Source organism: Aptenodytes forsteri, unplaced genomic scaffold (genome assembly GCF_000699145.1).
Source record: "Aptenodytes forsteri isolate BGI_AS27 unplaced genomic scaffold, ASM69914v1 Scaffold241, whole genome shotgun sequence".
Classification (NCBI taxonomy): Eukaryota; Metazoa; Chordata; class Aves; order Sphenisciformes; family Spheniscidae; genus Aptenodytes; species Aptenodytes forsteri.
The window spans coordinates 2566128-2588936 of record NW_008795252.1 but is presented as its reverse complement, the minus strand read 5'-3'; the positions used below and the strand labels follow the sequence as shown (position 1 = coordinate 2588936).

The 22809-nt window shown below is 46.0% G+C and overlaps 2 protein-coding genes across 5 annotated transcripts in view; one reads left to right on the top strand and one right to left on the bottom strand.

Annotated features, from left to right (window-relative positions):
- The first annotated feature begins 1790 nt into the window (after positions 1–1790).
- On the top strand, positions 1791–22757 carry BID (BH3 interacting domain death agonist). 3 transcript variants are annotated; one of them, XM_009278963.2, is made up of 7 exons: positions 1791–1901; positions 12998–13095; positions 14730–14796; positions 16816–17017; positions 18312–18454; positions 20172–20375; positions 21831–22757. In XM_009278963.2, exons 3-7 carry the CDS (start codon positions 14788–14790, stop codon positions 21840–21842), a joined length of 570 nt encoding a protein of 189 aa, XP_009277238.1. In that variant the 5' UTR covers positions 1791–1901; positions 12998–13095; positions 14730–14787; the 3' UTR covers positions 21843–22757. The 3 variants fall into 3 exon arrangements, with proteins under 3 accessions (XP_009277238.1, XP_009277239.1, XP_009277237.1); XM_009278964.2 differs by lacking the exon at positions 12998–13095; XM_009278962.2 differs by lacking the exon at positions 1791–1901 and having other exon boundaries at positions 8378–13095.
- BCL2L13 (BCL2 like 13) overlaps positions 7547–22809 on the bottom strand; it is a 58177-nt gene continuing 42914 nt past the window's right edge. The window contains exons 7-8 of one of the 2 annotated variants that reach the window (XR_657560.2): positions 14871–15065; positions 7547–7579 (exon numbers count right to left, since the gene is read on the bottom strand). Coding sequence is in view for 1 of the 2 variants with exons in the window: in XM_009278967.2 (XP_009277242.1) it covers positions 15042–15065 (24 nt within the window). In the remaining variant the exon portion in view is untranslated. Of the gene's footprint in view, positions 7580–14814; positions 15066–22809 lie in introns of those variants that run through there. The other variant, XM_009278967.2, reaches the window with a different exon arrangement.

The window sequence follows — 22809 nt, the reverse complement described above, 5'->3', positions numbered from 1 at the left end:
GCGCCCGGCGGCGCCGCCGCCTCGGGGAGCCCCAGGGCCTGACTTACCGGTTGCTTCTCGCAACCCATCAGTCCGCTAGCTGAAGTGACCGGTCAGTGACCCCGAGGAGGGCAGCGTGGGGTTTCTGCTTTCTCTTACTCGTGCTGGAAACTGTTCTGCCTCTCTGCTGTTCCCCCGTTTCCTTTTTGCCTGCTGAATCCGACCTTGCTCTTCAGCAGTTGGGTTATTTTTTTTTTTTCCCTTTGTTTCCCGCTCTCTAAGTCTTGTGATAGCTCTGTCTCGGTGCGCGCTCCCGGTGCTGGGCTGGTCGCTGTCCCGCTCCTTCATCCACGCTGCTCTCGCCTGTGTTGTGATTGAGCCTCTGCTCTGCTGTTTACTCTGGTCCGTCTTCTGCTTTCACCACCGTAATCAAGTCAGTCTGCCCCCTTTCTCTGTTTCTGTGGCAGACCGTCCTCCCTTCCGCTTAGGTGGTATCTCATAAACCATAAAAAGCTCTCTCTTGCCTCGTCTTACTTGGTAAAGACCAACATCTTGCCTTCAGTCTCTGGTGAGAGTTTTCAGACTGGAGGGATGTTTGCTGGGCAGGGGAGAGTAAGGAGTTAATCCTGTAGCAGCAACTCCATGCTTGCCTCAGCTTTCCAGCAACAGAGGGATGTGGGAGCGGCAGCTACAGAAAGCAAGCAAGGCAGGAAAGGATTTCTAATAATAGTGCTATAATTCGTAGGAAAACTTGGTGATTGATACAGATGAGTCAATTCCCTGTGTGCTTTTCTCCAGTCTCCTTACCTTCCACAGAGCTGTAGGTGTCTGTGGCCGCCTGTTAAGGTGGTGAGCGCCTTGGCTGCCTCTTTGTTTCCTGTGAGCAGCGCTCAGGTTCCTGTGACCCGACGACAGTGTTTAATTCAGGGTGGCTGGCTGAAGGTTGGAGCAGGAGCTGGGTAGTGTGCGAAGTGGAAAGGAACTGAGTGAGCAGGTCTTGTTCCTTAGAAAGGTGTTCCTCTAATGCATGTGGTCAGGTGATGGTCTTTGTACCTTGGCGTGACAGTTGTTCTGAAAGTGGTGGGTTTTGGGTGGGGGTGTGTGTGTGTCTTGTCTCCTTTTAAAGCACAATATTTTGTAGCTTTAAGTAAAATAATAAGGTACAGGGCCTCAGAGTTATTTAAATCACTAAAGTCTTAGTCCAGAAAGTCCATGCTTATTTCAGAAGTTGGCAACTCTTCGTGATGTTTCTTTGGGTATCCGGGCCAAAATCTTGTTGTAGGATACTTGTTTTGTTACCGTTTCAAAATGGTTAAAATGTTTGGTGGAGGAAGGAGCAAGGTGGTTCCCCAACAGGAAATTATGTTTAAGGTTTTTGTTTTGGTTTGTTTTTTTGGTAAAGGACTTTTTGCAAAAGTCCACTTGTGGGGAAAACTGATTGGTGTTCTGTTGTAACTTCTTGTCACTAATCATACTGAAACTCTGTTTTCATCTGCCTGTGGAAGTATAACATCTTAAAAGGTATGAATTAAAAAAGGGGATTTTTGTGCATTTTTTTTCTCTCCTTGGCAACTTCTTTACATAACAAGTTTAACGCTGTTCAGAGCCTTCTTTAGGGTAAAGCTTTGCAACACCTACTCCTTGAGATCTCCTCTGTGCCACTGGTATTACACAAAAACACTGGGGAAATGCATTGTATGAAAAGAAGCATTCTAGCACTTTATTATTCACTTGAATTTCTGCAACCTATCTCTTCCCATTTTCCTGTCTTCTCTTCTAGGTCTCTTGTCTGTCGCTACAACTAACTGACTAGCAGGGTTTAGGGACCAGCTGAGGCAAAAAACTTCCATTGTGTACATGCAGAGTGTAACATCTGATTGCAAGTCTTCTGGATAGGCTGCCCTGTTGCCACACACACAAAGGTTGGTGTGAAAATCTCCCCTTCTTAATTGGCTTCTCCTTCTTGTTTGCATTTGGTGACATCTGCTAAATTTAGAGAGAAAAAATAAGACTGACTTTTGGTTAGGTGGTTTTGTTGGGTTCCCACCCTCCCAATTTCTTACAACCAGATTAGGCCAGCTGGTGCTAGTACAGCTGAGACTGTGAGTTCAGCTCGGTTTCTCACTATGCACTGTGAGCAGAACTGTGTGCTACGCTCCACCAGTGCTGCCTGTGCAAACCTGGGGTCTCTGCTCTTGGGAACTAGGTGTACCTGTACCTAGCACCAGGATGCTATGCCTTTGGAGAACGTGAGGGCCTTGTAAAGGTGCTCAGTGTGGCTTTTGATTTCTGTTAGCTCCCAAAATAGTAAGAGCTGTGATATATAATTAGGGAAGGCTGGTGTGTGTGTATATTCACTGAGCACTCTCACCTGGGGTCAGTTATGCCATGTTGTTTCCATGTATTGTGTTTTTCCTGTGTAACAGGATGGCAGGAGTCATCCACACTTGGCAGGAGTCTGAGGAGCTGGCAGATCAAACGGATATAATTTTTTTTTTTTTTCTGTAATAGAATGAAAATGTTTAATCTGGAAGCAGGCAGGCACATACATCTAGTGACTGCCACCTTTGGAGACCTTCCTGGAGTGGCCTGGTGCTTAGAAGTTACTGCTTCCCTTACTCCCCTGTTTGATGGGACATAGGGACTTAGTAACTGTTAACAGGTTTATATGATCGGTTGAAAGACTGCTGGTGTAACTGTGGAGGAGCAGCTGTGAGGTGTTGGCTCCTTGATAAAGCAGATCCTGTGGCTGCCGGGTATGAACTAACAAGCAGTAGGGGGTAGGGGAATCAGCCTGGTCTACAGTTTTCTCTGCTGAAGGGAATTGAGTGCAGATGAGCCGGTTTCGTTTCCACCAGTTAGCAATTCCTCAACTAGTGGAAGAGCAGAATTTACTAGCAAAGCTGGTATTTCTTTGCAAAGCGCCTTCCTCTGGTTTTCTCTTAGCATGTTCTGGCTTTTTGTCTATGTCAGATTACGAAGTATTTGGGTCTGGAATTATCTTCATATCTGTGTGCTGTGCAAAGCCAAGTACATGCAAAATATTTCTAATTAGGGAGTTGAACTCTCGGCCAAAGGTGCAAAACTCCTACTTGAAGTCTGATCCCCTGTTAGTTTTAGATGGCTTCTCTTGGGGTTGGAGGGGGCTGCAGGGGGCTGGGTTCAGCTTTAATTAAAACTCATCAGTAAGGATTACAGAATGTGTATAGTTGGTCCCTTCCCCAGAGACTTTACAAGTCTGACTTTTTTTTTTTTTGACCCAGACCAGAGAAGAAGGATAGGGGAAGGAGGGGTAAAATGTAAAAAGAAATGTTATGAGTCACGCAGAGTGTCCAATCTCATTCCTTGCATTTGAAAGCAATCTGTTAAGCTTCTGTGATTGCCTTGATTTGTACCAGATGTCTGTAGTGAACGATGTCCTGATGTCTTACTGTTACCTCAACTATATTGGGAAGTGAGCAGGACCCTGTAGTTGCCAGTGGTGTGCATTAGACACCTCCTTATATCTGGATGAGATGGCATGCATTGCTCTACACTTCAGCAATTGTTTCAAAAACCATGCAGGAAGCATAGTGGTGTGTTGATGTCTCTTTCGTACCCTTCTTTGCAACAGCTGCTCTAAGAATCCTTCAGTCCTATCCCCTTCAGTAGCCCCATGGCTTAGAGCATTGGTAGCACTGCCTTGGGCACTTAGTAACTTCTGTTCTTGATCCAGCCTGCTGGCTTTCCTATCGCTTCACACCCGTACGGGCACTGCATGGGGGTGACAGAGTGCTTCCTGGCCATGGTGGGCTTGTTGGACTGTCCTTGCTGGTGAACACGAGGAAAGGGCTGTACACCTCAATACAACCTCAGAATGCTCTCACGGGAGAGGACGGTGTCACTGTGGCTTTAAACTCCTCCTACCGCAGTATTTTGCTCACGGCTTTCCTTCAAAATCTCAGAGCTCTTATTCAGCTTCACTGAAGGTATAAGCAGGGGAATTGGACCATGTGTGCAATCATTGCACACGTGGATGTTGAATTTTTGTTTAAATGTCTGCAAACCTGCTGTATTTTCTGATAAAACACATGACCTTTGATCAGTTCCTAGTATTCCTGCGGTTTACAGTGAATGGGCAAAGCCCAGGTCTCTCTAACATACTGGGCTATTTCTTTCATCTCCTTTAAAGGAGAAAATATGTTCCTTGGTCGGTGTAACTCATAGCTTGGTGTAATTGTTGTTACACCCTTAAATCAACAGCTGTACAAAACAAATCCACTTAGATCAGCTAGTTGCTGTATTTTGGTTTTATATTCATTTCCTGGGTTTCAACATTAATCTGTGTTTCCTCCTAAGCTAAAACTGAAAGTGAAATGGCTTGCGTTATTTCATGCACGGTCATGTGTTCTCTCCTAGTAAAATCAACACTTTTTCCCTGAAGCGGTGTCGAGTGGAAGATTGATGCAGCGTGCTGAGGCATCTCGTGTAACTGCATAGGTTTGCCTCGGCAGTATGAAATGTGTGCTCCTGGAGGCGACTGTTCTGCAATTCTGCTGCCACAGTTTCCAAATGGCGCCTGCTGTATTCCTTTGAAAGAGGATATTTTCTTAGCTGTGTATCATTGTGTTAGAGGTGTTTAAAAGAGACGATGCTTTCTTTTATTCTCACAGTGTTAATGAGGCGCTGCTGTCAAAAGGCTTTGATCAGGGCTATGAATGCTGTTTTGAGTTACCATCATTTTTTGGCTGCCTGGTTTGATGCGCAACTTCCTCTTTGAGGTTCTGGAGGATGTCTGGGCTCCTGTCTTAAGAGATTCCTTCAAGATGATTTTGATTTTTCGGTGGCTTTATCAGTTTAATTATTGTGGTGGGAGTAGGGGGTTGAAATACAACATGATGGGAGAGAGTCTTCCTAAGGACTAGTGTGTTCAGTGTAATCAAAGGACTAGTGTCAGGCTTTCCTTCTGGGGATCGTCTCTTTGGCTGTCTGTACTGGTACACGGTTGTGTCATAAAAGTAAGGAATGTAAGAGGTGTTTATAGCTATGATACACTTGATGTTTAGGAGGGAGGAAACCCATTTAAAATTCATTTTCATGTTTTGGAGAAGCTATCAAATATTGAGACAGGGTTGTGTATGCTTTCAGAGCAGATAAGCATGCTGTTGTGAAGATTTGTCTTTGTACCCCTTCTTTCATAACTGCTTTAAGTCTTTTCCATGTAGTGAATGTTCTGAGTCTGGTAAGGTGAACAGGCTTCACTTAAATCGTTCTGTGGGGTACCAGCTGGTCTGTGGGCAGGGGGGGAAAAATCCTCTTAAAAGTAAATTGTCCTGTGCTCTGAGCTGTTGCTTAATAGCTCTGTGAGTGCCATCCTGGCTGTTGCATCAGCATACTTGTTTTAACTAAGCAGGGAGCTTTGATCAGGTTCTTTTACGATGTATTGCTCCTTGGCCATGTATTCTCAAATGACCTACACTGATCCAGTACTTAAACTTTCTCATTGTGAGCATCTCTATAGCTTCTGTTTTTTTCAGAAAGCAGTGCAGATATTCCTGGTACTTACGAGTCTGGAAGAGGAGTTCTTGTCTAGTCGTATGGCCTGAAGGTAACCAAAGGCAGAGAGAGTGCCACTGTTAGTGGCCACCTGTGTTCATACAGCCATCCTTTTGATTTTTTTTTTGTTATTTTTGATCAGTTTCCTTCCTTACTCACCTAACTTGCCAGTCAGGCAAAGACAAGACAGATTTACATTCCTCTTTACTGTTGATATCAACTGTGAAATGCATCTAAGTTGCAATACGAAGTGGCATTCCTGATTTTCTGACGGATGGATGATCTGTGCTCATGCTGGCACATAACTGTAGTACATGTGTTTAAAACTAAAACCAGGAGGATATTCTTGTCCTCTAGGTGGCATGAAAGTTACTGTATCCAGTCCCACTTTCTGAGGTCTTTTGGTTGGCAGTTCTTGTCAGAGCCTGTCCAAGTGGCACCTGCATCTGTCAGAGGCACTATTGCCAAGTGATAACAGGGACTGTCCTCTCTGCTCCAGGGAACTGAGCGCTTTGTTGCTGCTCAACTGTAAAAGCATGCCAGAGTGCAAGTGTCCAGTGCTGATGCCCCAGCAGGGGCATCTTTTAAATCTGGAAGCAGGTCTTGCATTTCTGTCACTTGCACATCACCAGTGATGGCTGGAGTTTGTTCCAGTGCCCACTACTTATCAACAATACTGAGGAGCTCCCTGCTCTCAGTCTGTTTGTCCTTCCTTTGTAATGTCAAAAGACTGGAACTGTGATTCCTGTCTTTCCTGTTTTGTTTTTTTTTTTTCATTTCCAAAAAGCAAACAGTAAGAACAGCTTGAATATGCCCTGTGACGTTACTACGGTGTTGTGTTGCAGCTGCTGGGCTGATACAGTTGGACTTGTGAATGTGAAGCTAACCCTGTAAAGACCACCTGTCTTGTGAGGGTGGTAGTGCCTTTTCATCGGGGTTTGCTCTGCGTCCTCCTGCCAGGTCCTTAGAAAAGGTAGAAGTATTTTCTTCACGCTTATGAGGAGGTGAAACGCAGGGCAGGCTTACCTGACTGGAGTTACTTTGCTCCACACCAGAGGGGAAAAACCAAGCTCAGCCCCAGATCCAAAAAAACACCTGCACTGTGGCAGTCAAGATCCAAATCTTGCTCCTTCCTCTTAGGTGTGGACATGCCCAAAATATGGAGATGTGCAAATTCCATTTGGTTCTAGCTCCAGTTAGCTGAATCCAAATCCCAGCTCCAAGCTTTGGGGCAGTTTGAGCTGCAGGCTTTCTGCTGACTCAGTTTCACCCAGCCACATCTGTAGGCTGACTTCTGAAAAATACTGAACAGTGTCGTCATGCTGCCTCCATCACTGATCTGATATAGAAACCACAGTAATCAAGTTCCTGCCTCCTTTTTTTTTTTTTTGAGAATTAGTAATATGGCAGTGTTACTTCTTATTCATTGATGTGCTGCATAGGGGCTGGGCAACAGAGCATTTTGAGCCAAATGAAAATAAAGGTTGATGAGGAAGTTGGATGTTTTTCCTCCGAAGAAGTCAGTACTAAGAAGTACTGCCCCGATAACTAGAAGATTATTTTTCATGATGACATAAATTGTAGCAATGTGAAACAAGCAGCAGACATTGGGGAGCAGAAATAAATGTCTAATAAAAAGGCCAATCGAAACCTTTTTAGAATTGTCTCTAATAAAGTTTTTCTTTCAAAAAGGAAAATAAAGCTCCATTAAACTGTGCAATGTATTTCTAAGTCAAAATACACAGCTGGGAATACTTAGTGTCCAGGCTGAGATTTCACTCTGTACTAGAGCAGCATAAAGAAGCAAAGGTAAAGGTGTCCCAGCTGAAGAGGTAGTCAGACAAGCATCCATTGGTGTTGGGTCTTTGTGTTCCATTTAGAGTTTCAGTGCCATTGAATACTGGAAGATAAATATACACTGAAACTGTTAGGAGCAGGAAGCATTCAGCATGTTTCAACGTATTTTTGCATTAAAGGTGTTATGAGCAAACTCCTTTTTTTTTTTTATCGTTGCTGGAGTGGTTGGTAGTGGCATTATTCACATCTTGGAGGATGGAATCTGAAGCTGAAAGGAAGAGAAACAAAAGCTGACAGCCTCAAGCAATCAGCGGTCATACCTGAGAGTAGCAGGGCGGGGTGGATTTAAGCAGTCTAGTGGTTCCTGATGAGCAGGGTCTCTTTGCTAAAAGCTTAGCAAATAAATCACAAGTGACTGGGGGAATGAGGTCTGTCCGGTGCTGGGCCACAGACCTGCTGGCATCTCAAAGTATTCTGCCCATAGCTTGTCAGTTTTGCCACTTCCAAAATGAAGCAAATGAGGTTGTAGCCTCCCTTGGAGGCAAATGCATGGAAAATGCCTGTAGTTTGGAAGCTGTGTTTCCTGTGGTGGGGAAAGTCCTGAGAAACTCCAAGCAGATAGCTTTGGTATTAACCAGATGGTACCGAACCATCACTTTGGTTTTACAGTAGCACATACATGTGCATCCATAGGTGCACAAAGGGGTTTGTTCAGCCCATCTTTCACCTGGCTAATATATTGCAATGTCTCTGTTCCCCCGCCAGCCTGCTTTTCTTTCCAAAGCCTAGAATCAAATTCTACTTTAGGAGGACAGTGGGTCTCAGATGAGGGAAAATCTTGGAGCCTTCTAAGCACTGTTACAGGCTGGCATATCCTTTGCAGGCTGAATAGTGATGGGGACAGGTTTTCTGTGGTTATGATAACTTCCTATTTATTCATCTCAGCACTGTTTTGCCGATCAACAAGCTATCTTCCCTTTTGCTGTTAGTTTTCTCTCTCTCCTTGCCAAGTCTGAAGTGCATGTGCAGCGCTGTGGGAGTAGTCAGGCTTCTTCCATAGCTAGAGAAATAAGAGGAGAAGCTCTGGTCTCTGCTGCTAGCTGGGCTTTTTATTTCCTATTGGGTTTATGGGCTAGAAATTGAGCGTGGCAGGGTGATGGGGCTTCCTTTGGGGACTTCAGGCTGTATGATGTGGGATTTGCTTACACTGTCATGACTCGAAGTGCTACGGACAGCAGTCTGGCACAGCTTAGAATATCCTCAAACAAGGAATTTCTAAGTCTGTGGCACTGTTTCTCTTCCTCACTTTCCAGTACTGGCTGGTTATGTAAAGCAGTTGTGCCTGTGGCAAGTTTTCAGGAAGGCAGTGAAATTGAGTGGTTATGGCTTGATATGTGGATTTAAAATGTCGGGACACATCATCAAGTGCCTCAGTTTCCCTACCTGTAAAATGATGCGTTGTTCTGTAAAGAGCTCTGCAGCTCAACAGTGAAATGTTTGCCTATGAGACAGGTAAGAGCCACCAGGTCCAGCAAGGGAGAAATAGGCACCATTTCATTTCTTCGATAATGATGTCATCCTGACTGCTAAAAATAAAGTTCTTATCTTTCAGCTGCCAGGCAAAGAAAGCAGTGCACAGGTTGGAAGTTTTTTCCATGTCAGTGACTGATGCTTTATTGCAGTTTCTGCTTTGAAGACTTGAATTCATTCCTAACTCAAATGTGAGACATAAAGATAAGTATCTTGACAACTCACACAACAGGTCCATTGATGGTGTGTCTGTCCAGGTGTTTGTATGGGACGTGTCTCGGAATCCAGACAAGTTGTTAAAGGAGTCAGTTCTACAGGCATGCGGCTTTGCTGCTGGGAGGAGTATGTTTTCATAACCAGACAGTGTCTGATACAGCTGAGAATAGTAACTCTCACGCTGAGCTGTGAGGAGAGGTGAAGGATCTGAGGGAAAGCGATGGTAAGCAGAGGCATTATTCGTGGGTGGATTCTTTTCCGAGCTGTCTTGAAGATGTAACAAAAGTGCGAAGAAGGGACGAAAGCTGATTTATAGGGTGTCTTAGCACTGTTGCTGTAGGGATTCTGGGACCTAGTCCTGTTCATGGCAGCCTTGAGAGCTATTGAGAGTTCCCCCTAACAGGTAACTATATGCTACCGGCTGATTGTTGCTGCTATGTGGGATGCTGCTGATATGCTTGCAGTGCCTGGAGGTACAGCAGAACCCCACACTGATTTTAGAGCAGGTGAAACCTTGCACGCTTTGCAGCTGTACTGTTTCCATCTGTAGCTCCCCACCGGGGGAGATAAAATGTGTGCTTGCGGTGTTTGCTCTTGCAATATGTAGTATGTTGCAATGGTATGGCAGGAAGGACCTAGTTTGGTGTCTCTCCAGCACAACTATGGCCACTGCTGCCTCAAGTGTTGCCACCCCTCATTGGTGGGCTGCAGCTGGGAACAGCTGCTCTGGTGAGTTTCTTGTAAGATTGAAAGGCTGATACAACTCAGGGGTGAGAGGAAGAAACAGAAGATGGGACAGCAGACCTGAAGGACCTGTGATGCTTGAGGAGAGCAGTATGTACCGTCCCTCAAGATGTATTTAGCCCTGTCTAAAGAGTTGTGATTGCCTTGGGGGGAAGCCTTGGAGACTTGCTTTGGGGGAAGCATCCACAGAATTCTCTCTTGTGAAAACTGGCATGTGTGGGGGTAGAATGAGGTCTGTCATTCTGCGCTGACAAGCGGCTGGTGGATGTGCTCCTCTGACTGCAATTATGTTTATTTAACACATGCCTCTCCACAGTCGTGCATCCCAACACAATGTTGAGTTGGAATGGACATGCCCCACACTGACTTTTCAGAGCTGATTTAAGGGTCCTAAACTTGTGTTTAAAATAGCCCCTCCATTTTTTTTTTTTTCTAAAGAAGATGGAAAGAACTGATCCAAAAACCTGGTGGTTGTTTTGTTTGTTGAATACTTCAAAGCATCTAGCAGATTTCTCAGAGGCAGTTGTTAACACATGAAGCTTGCTTGTCTAATGAGTGAATTGAAAGTGTAAAAAGGAATAATGTATTAAAATTAATTGGTATTTCAACTTAAAATCATACCCCATAAAGTTAATTCCAAGATTTTCAACAGCACTAAAGCAGCCTTAGCAAATGATATAGTTTTACTCTGAATCTGAATGCAGATGGTGTTTGTAGCCTTTATCTCCATCTTTTCTCTTTCCCCAACTAAAGATTCTTTTCACCTAATATAAGGTAATTTTTTCCATCCACCAGAAAATGTCTTAATCTGAAACTATCAGGATTCCAAAGTCTTACTGATTAAAAACTTCAGGTGGCTTTGGCATGATTACATTTGACTGTTTGGAGTTTGCTCTTTAGGGGTCCAATTTTTTTTAGATTCCGTTAAGGAATTTGACTTCTCAGGAGGAACTTTGTGAATATCCAAACCCTTTGCGTTGATTCAAAGTAATTATCTAAAACTTGAGGTTTCTGGAATTACTAGTTAACTAAAAAAAAAAAAAAATAAGGCCCTGTATGGTAGTAGTAGGGAGCCATTTTGTGGTGTGAGAGAAATCCTTTTTCCTTTTCTCAGGTATGTTTTTGACCACCCAAGCAGAACTTTATTAGCCAAGGGCTGGAACCCCTCAGGGACTTTCACTGCCTGGGTGGTGATTCTTTGATTCAGGGAATTCAGTTCATGAAATTATCATCTTCAAGCCTCCTTATCTTAATTTTTTACCATATAAGTACTTTGGAGTGTGGTGGGTTTTTCTTTTTTCTTTTTTTTCTTTCTGGCAGTTCTTATCTCTGCTCATGTGCAGGAGTGGACAAGCTTGCAATATGCAACTATGATGAGTGATTTTTTTTTTTTAATGTCTCTATTTTTGTGGACTTGCCCTGAGGAATGTCTAACTTTACATAAAGCTGAGATGATCCCCTGAGGGGAAGGGGATGGGAAGAACCCCTATGTATTGTAGGTCTCTTCCCCCTGCACACCCATTAACATCTCTGGGTGCAGCAGGTACCTTGGCAGGGCAGGGGCTGCTCAGCCCCTTCCTCTTTGCATTAAGGCTCTTGTCCAGGTGTTTTACCTGTGCATGGCACCCAGGGAGGACCTTTCTGCCATGACCAGTGTATAAGCTTCTACCTCTTTTTGAAAAGCATAAGTGCTTTCAAAATACAGTATTTGGGTCTGTAGAGATACAGACAGGCACCTTTCCTGCGCGTTTCCAGGAACTGATGAGAGGAACATGCACAGGCATACAGGCTCGAGCTCCTCTTACAGCTTCTAGTCACCATAGTAAGCTGGTGTGGGTAATGCGCTTGCAGAGCCTTGTGCCAGGCTGCTATGCCCTGCCTTTCCGGGCCTAGCTGTATGGGCATGCCTAGAATAGATCTGGATCTTTTTGTTTGACTTGTATTGTCTGCTTTGGGAATGGAGCAGTGTGCCTCTTTTCCTTCCCGGACTGAAGTGGTCTGTGCCTCTTCTTTTAAAGCAGGGAGTGGGAAAAGACAATAGCGCATTTCTTTTTGGTTGCCTCTTTTATGAGTGTTTGGACTGAACCAAATGAGTTTCCTGGCAGTGTGAAATAGTGTGACAAAAAAAAAGTAGGGAATCTGGGTTTTAAAGCCACATTCTGAGCTTTCCTTGGAAAGATGTGGCAGGTGGCAAACCCCCCCAAGGAAGTGTCTTGACTTCTATTTCTGTTCCATCCTCTTGCTGTAAGAAAGATAACATTGGTCCCTCTGCAGGCTGATGTTTTATTTAGTCTGTTTGTTGCCACCTGACTGTGCTCAACTTGCCCTCCAGCAATTTACTGGAATTCTCATCAATGAGAAAAAGTAGGTTGTTCTAGCACAGTTTGGCTAGGTTTGGGTGGAAGAAGTTTTGCTGTAAAGTTTTTGCGACTGAGAAATCTCTTTGGTGCTACTCAGCGAGTTTCACCAGCACATCTGGCCACTTGTGTGCAACTTGCAGCTGTCGTGGCTTGTGTTGCATCACGCTTCTGCCAGAACTGTGGGAGAACATCTGCCCATCTGTGTATGTAGTGTGGTGTGAATGGAGGATGGTGCAACTTCTTGCACCTTGAAAGATGGGAAGATTTGTTCAGCCGGTACTCATGTTACAAAGTCAGCTGGCTATTACCAGCCCAAATTAGCCAGCTTGGGTTAATCTGACCAGCTGTAGAGTAATGCTGTGGTCCCACATGAAGCTTTTGGCATAGGCTAGAGCTGGCTGGGGATGGCAATACTGGTAGGGCCCAAGAAGGTTCACTGTGATGAATGTGGGTTTCAAGGCAAATGGCATGTGGGTAGCAAAGGTGCAATACTACTTCAGGCTTCCTGTGGTCTAAGCCATAATGTTTCAGGAAGTGGCGTTTAACTCAGCAGGAGTTAGTATCAGAGGATATCCACTGTTTACTAGTTGCAACATGAACACCTTGGTTTTGGGCTGAATTACTTTGAAAATAAATGTTATATATAAAACCAAAATATGTGCAGGTTGAGGCTTTGCCTAGCCTACAGAAATGTTGCTGGTGTGGACAACTCCTGAGGAGTTGGCACAAAGCCAGGGTCCTGCCACAAACGTAATGCTAAATCCCCACTTTCCTCTTAATCTCAGGGATTCTGTCTCAGGTTTTCCAACCTGAATTAACATCTGTCTCTCCTCCAGCAAAGTCAGGCCCAGGAGAGGGGTTACCCTGTCAGGTCCCGAGGAAGAGGACAGAGAGGACTGCGTTCTCCCTGGCCAGCACACTCTTTAGGGTAGAGGTGAGTAGCAGCAATAGGGATTTGAATCAAACAGAGGAAAACACAAAGCAGCAAATGCTAAGCCTGTGTTTTAGGAAGCTATTAATCTGATATAACAACAAAATGAAAGAAAGAGCTCATGGTTAAGAGGCTGCCTGTGGGCTATTGTGTGTTTTAGACTTATTTGAGATTGTGTTTTGGTCTTGGGGACTCCTAAGAGCCTTTGAAAAGTTGGGAAATTCATGGTCTCTTGAAATGATTACTGTTGTTTCCTTCAGAGTTTGAATTAATTTCTGCTTTCACTTTCTCCCTCTTTTCCACCAGCACACTTAGTTATTTAAAACACAGTTGTCGGGGGTGGTTACTATGAAATAAGATCATTCATCACTAGCCCAGATCTTTGATGGTTAGCAGGCCATCTGTTTCGGCTCCTTGGTGCTTTCGCCCCATTTTTGGTCAGAAGGTACCTGTGCAGCAGCCAGGTTATTGCCCTGGGTGAAGAAGGCCTGGTGGGAAGGTAGTGCCTGCTTTCAGCCAGGCCCTGCTCATCACGAGTGGAAGCCAGCTTGCACCAGAGACTTCTGTGTGCAGTTGTGGGACTGTTGCATCTAAGGTGGCAAAGGCAAGGTTCACAAACAGGATTCCTACCCTCCCTGCCTTGGCATTTGCTAGGTAGTCTCGTGTTATTGGCACTTGCTGTGCTGCTCCCGCACCTTTCTTGCTCTGGGACTTCCTGTACCAGATGTGACTACTTGGGCTGCTGGTCTGACCCACCTATCAGCTATGCCTGGCTGGATGAGGAGGGAGAACTGTGCTCTTACCAGCTCCCCTTTCTTAGTGGGTGAGGGAGGCCACCCTCTGCACTGTGCTCTCTGCCTTCCCTGCGTGCTTCTTCCCTTGGGCACTGTCCAGCCACCAGACAGGCCGAGGGTGTCAGCCCTGAGCATGCACCGTGGGGGCAGAGGAGCTTGTGACCTGGGTCCTGTTTTCTCCCTTCTTCCTAGTAGGCCTCCCTGGAGGCTTAGTGGAGTTGTGCTCGTGTAACTAGGAAGCCTTTGATGACACTTGGTCCAACCTTCCCTGTCCCTAGATATTTGTTGGGAAAGTATTGAAATAAGCCTGAGTATACACATGTATCTCTGCACGGGGGAGGTAGGGGGAGGTGCAGTTGAAGTCCTGCAGATGTGTTGCAATGTCAGCTGGGTGTTTCACTTCAGAATATGCTGCTGTGCACACAGACCCAAGCAGCTCACCTGCTCTCCGTAGGTACTCGGGAACTCCTCTGTGATAACGCTGCTTTCCCTTCCAGCCTCTGGCACTATGAAGGGTTGTCCCTCCCTTCCCTAGCACCACCTCTTGGCTTTAAAGCCCCATTTGTAGGTTGTGTCACTCGACTGTCTTCTGTGTGTCTGTGGCAGGAAGGAGTTTCATGCCCCTCATTCACGTGAGTAGGGCCCTTCTTGCTGAGACAGTTGTGGTTTTCTCAGCTTTTTTTATGACTGCCAGTGTGTGATGGGCAGCCCTCTCCAGAAATATGGATACGCATCACTACGTATTTTCTACGAGACATGGCCAGACCCATGAGCACTGCTGCAAGGTGTGGGTTTATGGGAAATTTTTTTCCTTTCACGCTTTTCTTTCTCACTCTTTTGCAGGCCAAGGACTTCTGGTCTGAAGCAGAGGGTGACAAGAGCTGCTCTCTCTGAAACCATCATGGAACAGGTTAGTTTCAAACGTGACTGAAGTCAGTGGTTCACAGTGACCAGTGGTTCTCTTGTGCACTTGTTCCGAGATACCTCAAAGGGGATGAGCCTCAAAAAGTGCTGGCTCGTGTCCTTCTCATCTTCCTCAGACTTCCTGCAGGGACGCTGACACTGCTTCTCTCCATCATGAAAACAGACAAAAAGTGGATGGAACCACTTAGTTTGCAAGCTGCTTCCTTGTTACCTCACAGTGACACTCCCTCTTTAAACTGCAGACTGGAGATGTAGCTATTTAAGAGAATACCATGTTTATTGGTTAAGCTACAGATTACTAAAACTAATAAGACAAATTAATAGACACACCACTGTGATCAATTTATTGCATTGTTTTGTGCAATATTAATCACAATTACGAAGCTACTATTTATCACGCTTAAATCTTACTTAACTACGTTAAACTGCTATTGAAATGCCTATCATCCTCCTCACCCTACCTAGCGTTAGGGTACAATTATAACCCCCTTTGCTCTGTGCTCCCACAAGCCTTTTGAATATAAACCTGATGACCGGTCCTGTGGGTTGTTCAAGGGGATCGCCACTGGTGTCCCAGTGAGCTTGGGTCACCAGGTGAGCTTCACTGCTGTCTGTGAACATCCATGCTCAGATCATGGAAGATGTGCCTTCTGTTGATCTTTGACTGATCATATACCTTATTTTGCATTTGTTTCCATTTCTGGACTCTCCTTTTTGTTGTCTTTGTTCCTCCCTTTCTCTGCCCGGTCTCCTCTCAAGTAAACAACCTGTCCTTAATTACTTTTTATGCATTTGTCCCAATTTTGCTACTGTTGTCTAGGCAATATGGGTCCTGTGCGATATTACTGAAATGGTTATGTAGATATAGGTGGCCTTGCAAGGTTTCACTCCTCAAAAGGTACCTGAAACTCCCTTTCAATTATCAGGTTCATCCTGGTTGCATATTGATTTCCCGATGCAGCTGGCAAGGCAAACCATTCTACTGTAACCTTGATTCTTCTCCCTAGTTACAATTAAGCCTAAGCATTTTCTTATCTTACAGGCAGACAGTCTGCATACCAGAGTAAGGATGTTTTTCTCACTTTATTTCTGTGCTTACACAACATCCTGCTCTCTTAGCTGCTTAACTAAAATTATTGGACAGTGTCCTGGTTTTCTACAGAGGCCTTGGTTATGAGGCCGCATGTTCCGCTGTGACCTCTTGCTCACATCAATCTGACTACCTCATGGACCTCCTCAGCCTAACTAATTTGGGCACTCTGTGCTGCCTTGCTTGAAGGCGGCAGGGTGCGTGGCTGTGGAAGTGGCATGTGCCTGTTTACTGCGGGTGCACGTGCCAGTGTAGATGACACCAAACACCAATGATCTGGCATCTCACTGTCACTACTCTTGTGAGCAGGTGCTTGGCTCTCTACAGGGAGCTGAACAGTTTATTATGGAGCTAGTCGAGCTCCCTTTGAAGAGGGAGAAGAAATGTGAACCTTGGGGGTTTCTGCAGGCTTATGCTATCTGTTACCTCTGTTCCCCACCTTGTTACTGCTATGCTCTGATTACCTTTAAATGGGGAGCTGCTGGCTTCATTATGCACAGGAAATAGTAGAATGCCTAATTCCGAAATAAATGGTAAAAACCTTCCAAACACAGATGTCTGAATAGGGGGAAGTGGGTGGTTTGTGCTAAGTACACATCTGTTTCAAAAGAGGAGCTCTGATCAGGGTGTCTGTCATTGCCACAGCTGGAAATGTGAGAAGGTGAGCTGACTCTTCCACCACTGGTTTGTTAGAACAGAGCCATCTGTCATTCACTATCAGACAGTTCTGTGTGGGTACACATCCAGGAGTTAGTGTGCATTTGTTGAAGTCTTGTGGACTCCCTGGCTAATGCTATTCAGGATGCCCAAAGGAGGCCAGAAAAAAGCTCAGGGTTGGAAAACAGCATACGTGTAGACCTTTTGAGTGGGACTTTTCCTAGGCGTGGGCTTAACAGTGATTTTCTTATGTTTAAGATCAATGGATCTGTCCGGATGGAGCATGTGCTGCTGTACACCTTCCTGGAGGTGTCCTCTGACTGTAACTTCAGAGAGCAACTGCATTCCCTGCAAAGCCAGGGGATTGTGCCTTTCCTGAAAGGCAGCTACTGTTATGATGATGAGGTGGAACTTCAGACTGATGGTAATCGGAGTGGCCACTTGCAGAATGGTGAGCTAGGTGAGCGCTCTTTTCTCCATCCTACATGCCTCTCTGAAGATGGTGTTCTTCTTTCCCCATCTTTGCTGGTGGTCTGTTTCAGAGGAGTAATGTTTTCTCCATTGAGAAGCTTCACGGTGTGGCTGGTGGTGGTTGGGATTTTAATGCTTGGGATAAGACAGCTAGTGCTTACTGCTTTATCTCCCTGTGAATTTCTAGGGCACCTGTCACCCTGGGGTTTTCTCTGCAGCACATCAGACAAGGGCCACAAAGCTGGTACTAATGATTGCTGTCCTCAAGGAGTGTGATATTAAGCTGTTAAGTTAGGCCTCACACTGCTCATCAGGGAATATTGGTACTTGGGCTAGGATTTTGGAATGACTGTTGTTTTGGTACTGAGTGAATCCTTTTCTGCTCTACCAATGTGGTGGAAACTGTTCCTCAAATAGTTTATGGTACTGTTCCTGCTTTACTAGCCGTCTGCAGGATGGCTATTGCCCCTTGTCGAGGATGTGTCAGCTGGCACATTGACCTCAACCTAAGCAGGGTGAGGAGGAACTGCTACAGTAAATAGCCCTCCCTCATACAAATCTGCATAGTCTCATGCCCCAAGTGACAATGGGAAGCTTTTCCAAAAGGAGATAGGACAAGGGGTAATGGTTTTAAACTAAAGGAGGGTAGATTCAAAACTAGATACAAGGAAGAAATTTTTTACAATGAGGGCAGTGAAACACTGGCACAGGTTGCCCAGAGAGGTGGTGGATGCCCCATCCCTGGAAACCTTCAAGGTCAGGTTGGACGGGGCTTTGAGCAACCTGATCTAGTGAGAGATGTCCCTGCCCACGGCAGGGGGGGTGGACTAGAAGACCTTTAGAGGTCCCTTCCAACCCAAACTATTCTATGAGATGCTGTATTTTAGATGGTGGTTAAGAGACAGGTCCTGACAGTCACTTGAAAAAAATCATGCACACTCTCTCACTTCCCCTGTCTAGGCAGGGTGTTGGCTGTAGCTGTCCTGTACAAATTTTGGCTGGAGATGTTATGACCTCCCCTGTAGTGTGTTTTGGGCAGGGTGCGGCTGCACTTTACCTAAACTACAGCTAAAAAACCTGTTTGCGCACTGTCTCTGGTAAATGAGTTGAGTGCACACAAGGGAGTTGTAGTGCGTATAGTTGTCACGAATGCACTATGATTGCGGGTGGGGTGGGAAGGAGGTTGTTAATGGAGATGGGCAAAATGCTATGGGTCAGCTTACCTGCACCGAACCTAGTCTGACTACAGCCTGTGAACTAAATCCTGCTGTATGCATTGGCAGTGCATGACCCTGAGATAAATGAAATTCTCCGGATCGTTGCTACTCAGCTCGCTGAGATTGGAGACCAGCTTGATAAAGAAATCAAACCAAGAACAGTAAATGATCTAGTGCAGCACTTTCTGAATGAGAATCTCTCTGGAGAGGTGAGTGAAAAGCAACCTGATTAGCAGTTCCCCTTTTAAATGTGCGTCCTTCCTCTGTGGTTTTGAAGCAGCAAGCTTGTAACATCTGTATCTTTGCTAGTTTGCTGCTTTAATGATTGCAGTCTCAAAATTTGGCCCAAACATTTCCCTTTGAAGATTTGTTAGAGGTGATGCTGTATCCTGTGGCAGCTGTTGCCCTGCAAATTGGGTTCCTTAGGCTCATCTCCTTTCTGCAGATGGTGAAATTGAGGTAGTTGTGGAGAAGGACTGACTTCCAGAGGCATTTTGTCCTCATTTTGTTGGCCCAATGGCTTATCTTTGAAAATCAACTGTCTGGTTAAGGCTTAGTATTTGCCCTGAAGATCTTTGGACTTTGGTGTTGAGTCCCATATGTCTGCTGCTCATTGTGTGGGTAAAATTTGAGCAGTGTTAGTGCCCGAAGCTTTTGACTTGTGCTTGTTACTGAATACTGAAGAGACAGCAAGTAGTGAGACCCTAGTGCCATAACTGTTTAGTTCATAGGCTGTCAGTGTGTGGAGTAGCAGTGGGTTTTGGCCTGGATGGGTGACCTGCTGAGAAGGCCTCTCTAGGTGGCATCTCCACCTCTTTGATGCAGTTGCTCTCCCACCAATAGATGTGATGTAGTCCCTGCATTTAATGTGCTTCACTGCTCTGCAAAGGAAGTAGAGTTTGAGGTCCCCTGGGTTAGACATCCCTCTTTTTTTCTCTTTAAGGATTGGATCCACATCTGAATCAAGAGCCACAGTTTGCTTCCACAGAGCCTTTTTGGCATCTTCAAGATAACTGTGGCTTTCTGGCTTGTTTGGCTTTCTCTGCCTGTGAAGTTTCCTATGCTCTACAAGCTAATGCTGTCTTTGAATTGAGGGTCCACCTTTTTGCTGAAAAGGCGGGATTTAATGACTCCTAACAATCTTTTTCTGTTTTTTTGTGGTGTGGGTTTTTTCTACCAGGGTTTATCACCTGCATAGACTGATTCCAGCAAAGTCTGACCATTCCCCACTCCCGCTGTCTTGTTCTCCACCCAGTTAAGTTTCAGGCCTTCAAATTTATTGCCTAACCTTTCAGTCTTTGATAAGGCTGAGTCAAACCTAACTTCTGACCAGGTGGACCTTGCTTTTTCACATTAGTAGTGTAGCTTAGTGTGTGCATGTTCACATTGTCCCTCTTGGGAAACTGATCTTCCACTGATCTTGGGAGGAAGGCAGCATTCCATGCTTGAACACCTTCTCTAGCTCCTGCCTATGTGAAGGCTTTTCTATGAAACTCACTTTGCCTTCTTGCCAGTCCCCACCTAAGCTTGTACCCTGATCTTCACTGTGTTTAAGGTGGATTGCCCTTTCCTGGGAGCCCCGGGATTCCTGTGCTATTTCAGGACTTGGGCAGCTAGGTGCAAACCCTGGGGAGGGGGGGGCTGTTGCACCCTGAGTGTGTAAGGTGCTATCTAAATTTTCCAGTGGTATGTGTGTTGTCTCCCTTTCTTTTTGTCTTAGGTGAGCAGCTGAGCGCAGAGATAATCATCCTTATTGCCATCCAGGGTGTGTAACAGGCAGGCTGCCGTGGCCGGGAGGAAGGGGAGAGGCATCCTGTGAGGTGTTAGAACAAGCACATCAGTTACCAGCACAGTGCGGGCAGGCTGTGCTGAGACCCCTTTCTCCCACAGCTGTTGCACTGAGATCCCTCTTTTCCTTCCATACAGGAAATAACCCGGTACATGTCAGAGGCAGTGGAAGGGCTTGCACGAGCCCTCCCCTCAGACATGGAACAGGAGAAGGCCATGTTGGTGCTAGCGATGGTCTTAACTAAAAAAATTGCGAATACAATGCCCTCCCTTCTACAGCGTGTCTTCAGCACCACTGTGAACTACATCAGCCAACAGTTTCACAACTACATTGTCAGAATGGTGAGTGCTGTCAAACAGCTTGGTGCTAGTCACAGCCAGCCTCTTAGCCAGCCTAGGTTATTCCTGGAGGGGTGGCCTAGCTCTGAGCTGCCCGTGGTCTGCTGGTTTCCCTGTAGTGTTCTGGAGGTTTGGCCAGAAGGGAATGCCAGTCCCTGCAGAGCTCTGAAGGTTGATGTGCTGAGGGAGGGAGGCTTGAGGGGGGACGTGTCGCAGCTTCTGCTTGCCTCACTCTCACAGCAGCCGGTGAACAGAGTGCATCTATTCTGTAGGGCAGAGAGAGGCAATTGCTCCTCTCCTCCCTGCAGTCTCTTCAGGGAGCTGTGCTGATAAGACTCAGGTTAATCATGCCCTTGGGAAGGAAAGCCTGACCTGAAAGCTCTGATGGCTGTATTTCCCAAATGTCTTGGGCCCGAGGTCTCTGCTCTTGTCTTCCTGGGCTCCCTAGAACTTGGCAGAACTGGAAGGGGAAAGGAATTGCCCCTGAGAAACAGCACCAGCAGAGGAACAATGAGAAATGGTTAAATGGGAAATGGCAGCTCCCTTCTTGTTCTCTGGAGCTGCAGCATAGGTGGGGAGACAAAACAGCTAGCAGTCAAGCCAGGGTAGAGGCTAGGGCATTTGGCCCCAGCTTCAGCAACTAACCTGTCAGGTGAGGGGAGAGGAAGAAATCCCCTCTCTGTGTGTGCGTGTGCATGCACACATGTATACAAAGACTAGGTGGTACTTAGGAAAGATTTGAGAGCGGTCAGGGCTGTGATCCTGCCACCCTGTGGAACAGTGGTGAACCACTTAGTGGGGTGCTGCAGGTCTGTGGGACACCCCTGCACTGCAGCCTTGCCATAGACAGCGTTGGCAGCAACCTGCAGAGGGGCCCAGCTCACCCCATGTCACCAGACCAGGCAGCTGCCTCGCGCAGCACCCCTGTTCTCTGCCAGGCAGCAAGGCACAGTGTCACTGTGAAATGTCACTCAGCACTGTCCTCCCTTTCACTCAGCTTAGCTCAAGGGTACCGAGTTATCACAGAAGCCAGTCACTAGCGTAAGGGACTGGCCCTCATGCTGCCTTACTGCTCTGTGGAGTGCTGCCACAGCAGGCTAATAACACAGTGCAGGGAGAGCAGGCAAAGGACTGCTGGGCTGATGGTTGTCCACCTACCCCAGTGTAGTAGCATTAGCGGTGGGATAGAGCTGGGCTGTTCCACGCTGTTCCTGCGGGACTGCTTGTGCCAGCTTTCTCCCTGCTATTAGCACAGAGAGGGGGGACTGAGGGGTGATGGCAGATGTGCAGCACAGCAGGTGGCAGAGTTGTGGCACGGTTTGTGGTGCTGGGGACATGCAGAGGCAGCTGCTGCCCCTCTCCAGGAGCTGCCAGGCTCCTCAGGCAGGTGGGCGCAAAGGCACAGGGCTTGCTGTGGCTCTACTGCTGTTAACGCTGGTTCTGTTTCTCTCCCTCTAGCTGCGTGACTGAGCTCTCCAGCCCTCTGTGTGAAGAATGTAGATTCATGAAGACTTTTGACTTTTCTTGATGTATGCAAATAACTTTCTGCTCTTAACTTATGAGAAACATAACAGCTTAACAGCTGTGAAAGGGAAGGCAGGGCTTCGTAGATAGGCTTTTTGTAGACTAGCACAGCAATGACAGTAGTGTGAGCTGCGTGCCAGCTCTGCCAGTACCTGTAAGGAGTAGTGCTCGCCCTCTCTCACTTTACAATAGGGTTTTTTCTTTTTTTTTCTTAGCAGTAGCAGGCTTTTTGCAGAACTCTGGCTTGTGCCTCCAGGGGAAATGCTGTGGGCAGAGAGCCTGCCCTCTCAATATTTTTTTTTTTTTTCCTAATCAGCTATAGCATTTTGCTTTAGTTACTCTCTTTCCAGCCCTGCTCCTGGTGCTGCAGCTGAGCCATGCTGAGTGTTAATTGTTCCCAGGAAGGCCTCAGGCTGTAGAATGGGTGGTTGATCAGCACAGATCACCAAGGGGAAAAGAAAAAATCAGGTCTGTCTTAGAGGGGAGCTGGCAGCAAGAGGAAACAACCCTAAAGGAGGCAGGGGTGTTTGGCCAGGGAAGGCTAAAGTAAAGATGCTTCAGTGTCGATCGCCATTAACCTGTGCTTGCTTGAAAAATAAAGCTGGACAAGAAATTGTAAAGAAAAGGGCAGGGGTACCTACAGGGCAAATTTTTTCAGGGAACAATTTGGATATGCTTGAGGAAAAGTGTTTAGCTTTAGAATATCTTGATATAAAGAGAAAGAAGGTATTGACCTTGGATCAGGAACACTACCTAGCATCTCTTACAAGGGTATTCTAGTTACATCTCAGGTTGAACAAACTTGGACTCAGGTGGTTTGATACGTACCTGTAATCTAACACAAGGCAGTAAAAGCTTCACCTGTGATCCATCTGCCTCAGAAGTTTTGAAATGATGTAAATATCTTGTGGGT

Bases quoted from the DNA above. Each gene is read 5' to 3' on its own strand.
- BID (XM_009278964.2), top strand. The intron at 17,018-18,311 runs GTGAGCGCTCTT...ATGCATTGGCAG, and splicing joins CTTGCAGAATGGTGAGCTAG to TGCATGACCCTGAGATAAAT. The intron at 18,455-20,171 runs GTGAGTGAAAAG...CCTTCCATACAG, and splicing joins ATGAGAATCTCTCTGGAGAG to GAAATAACCCGGTACATGTC.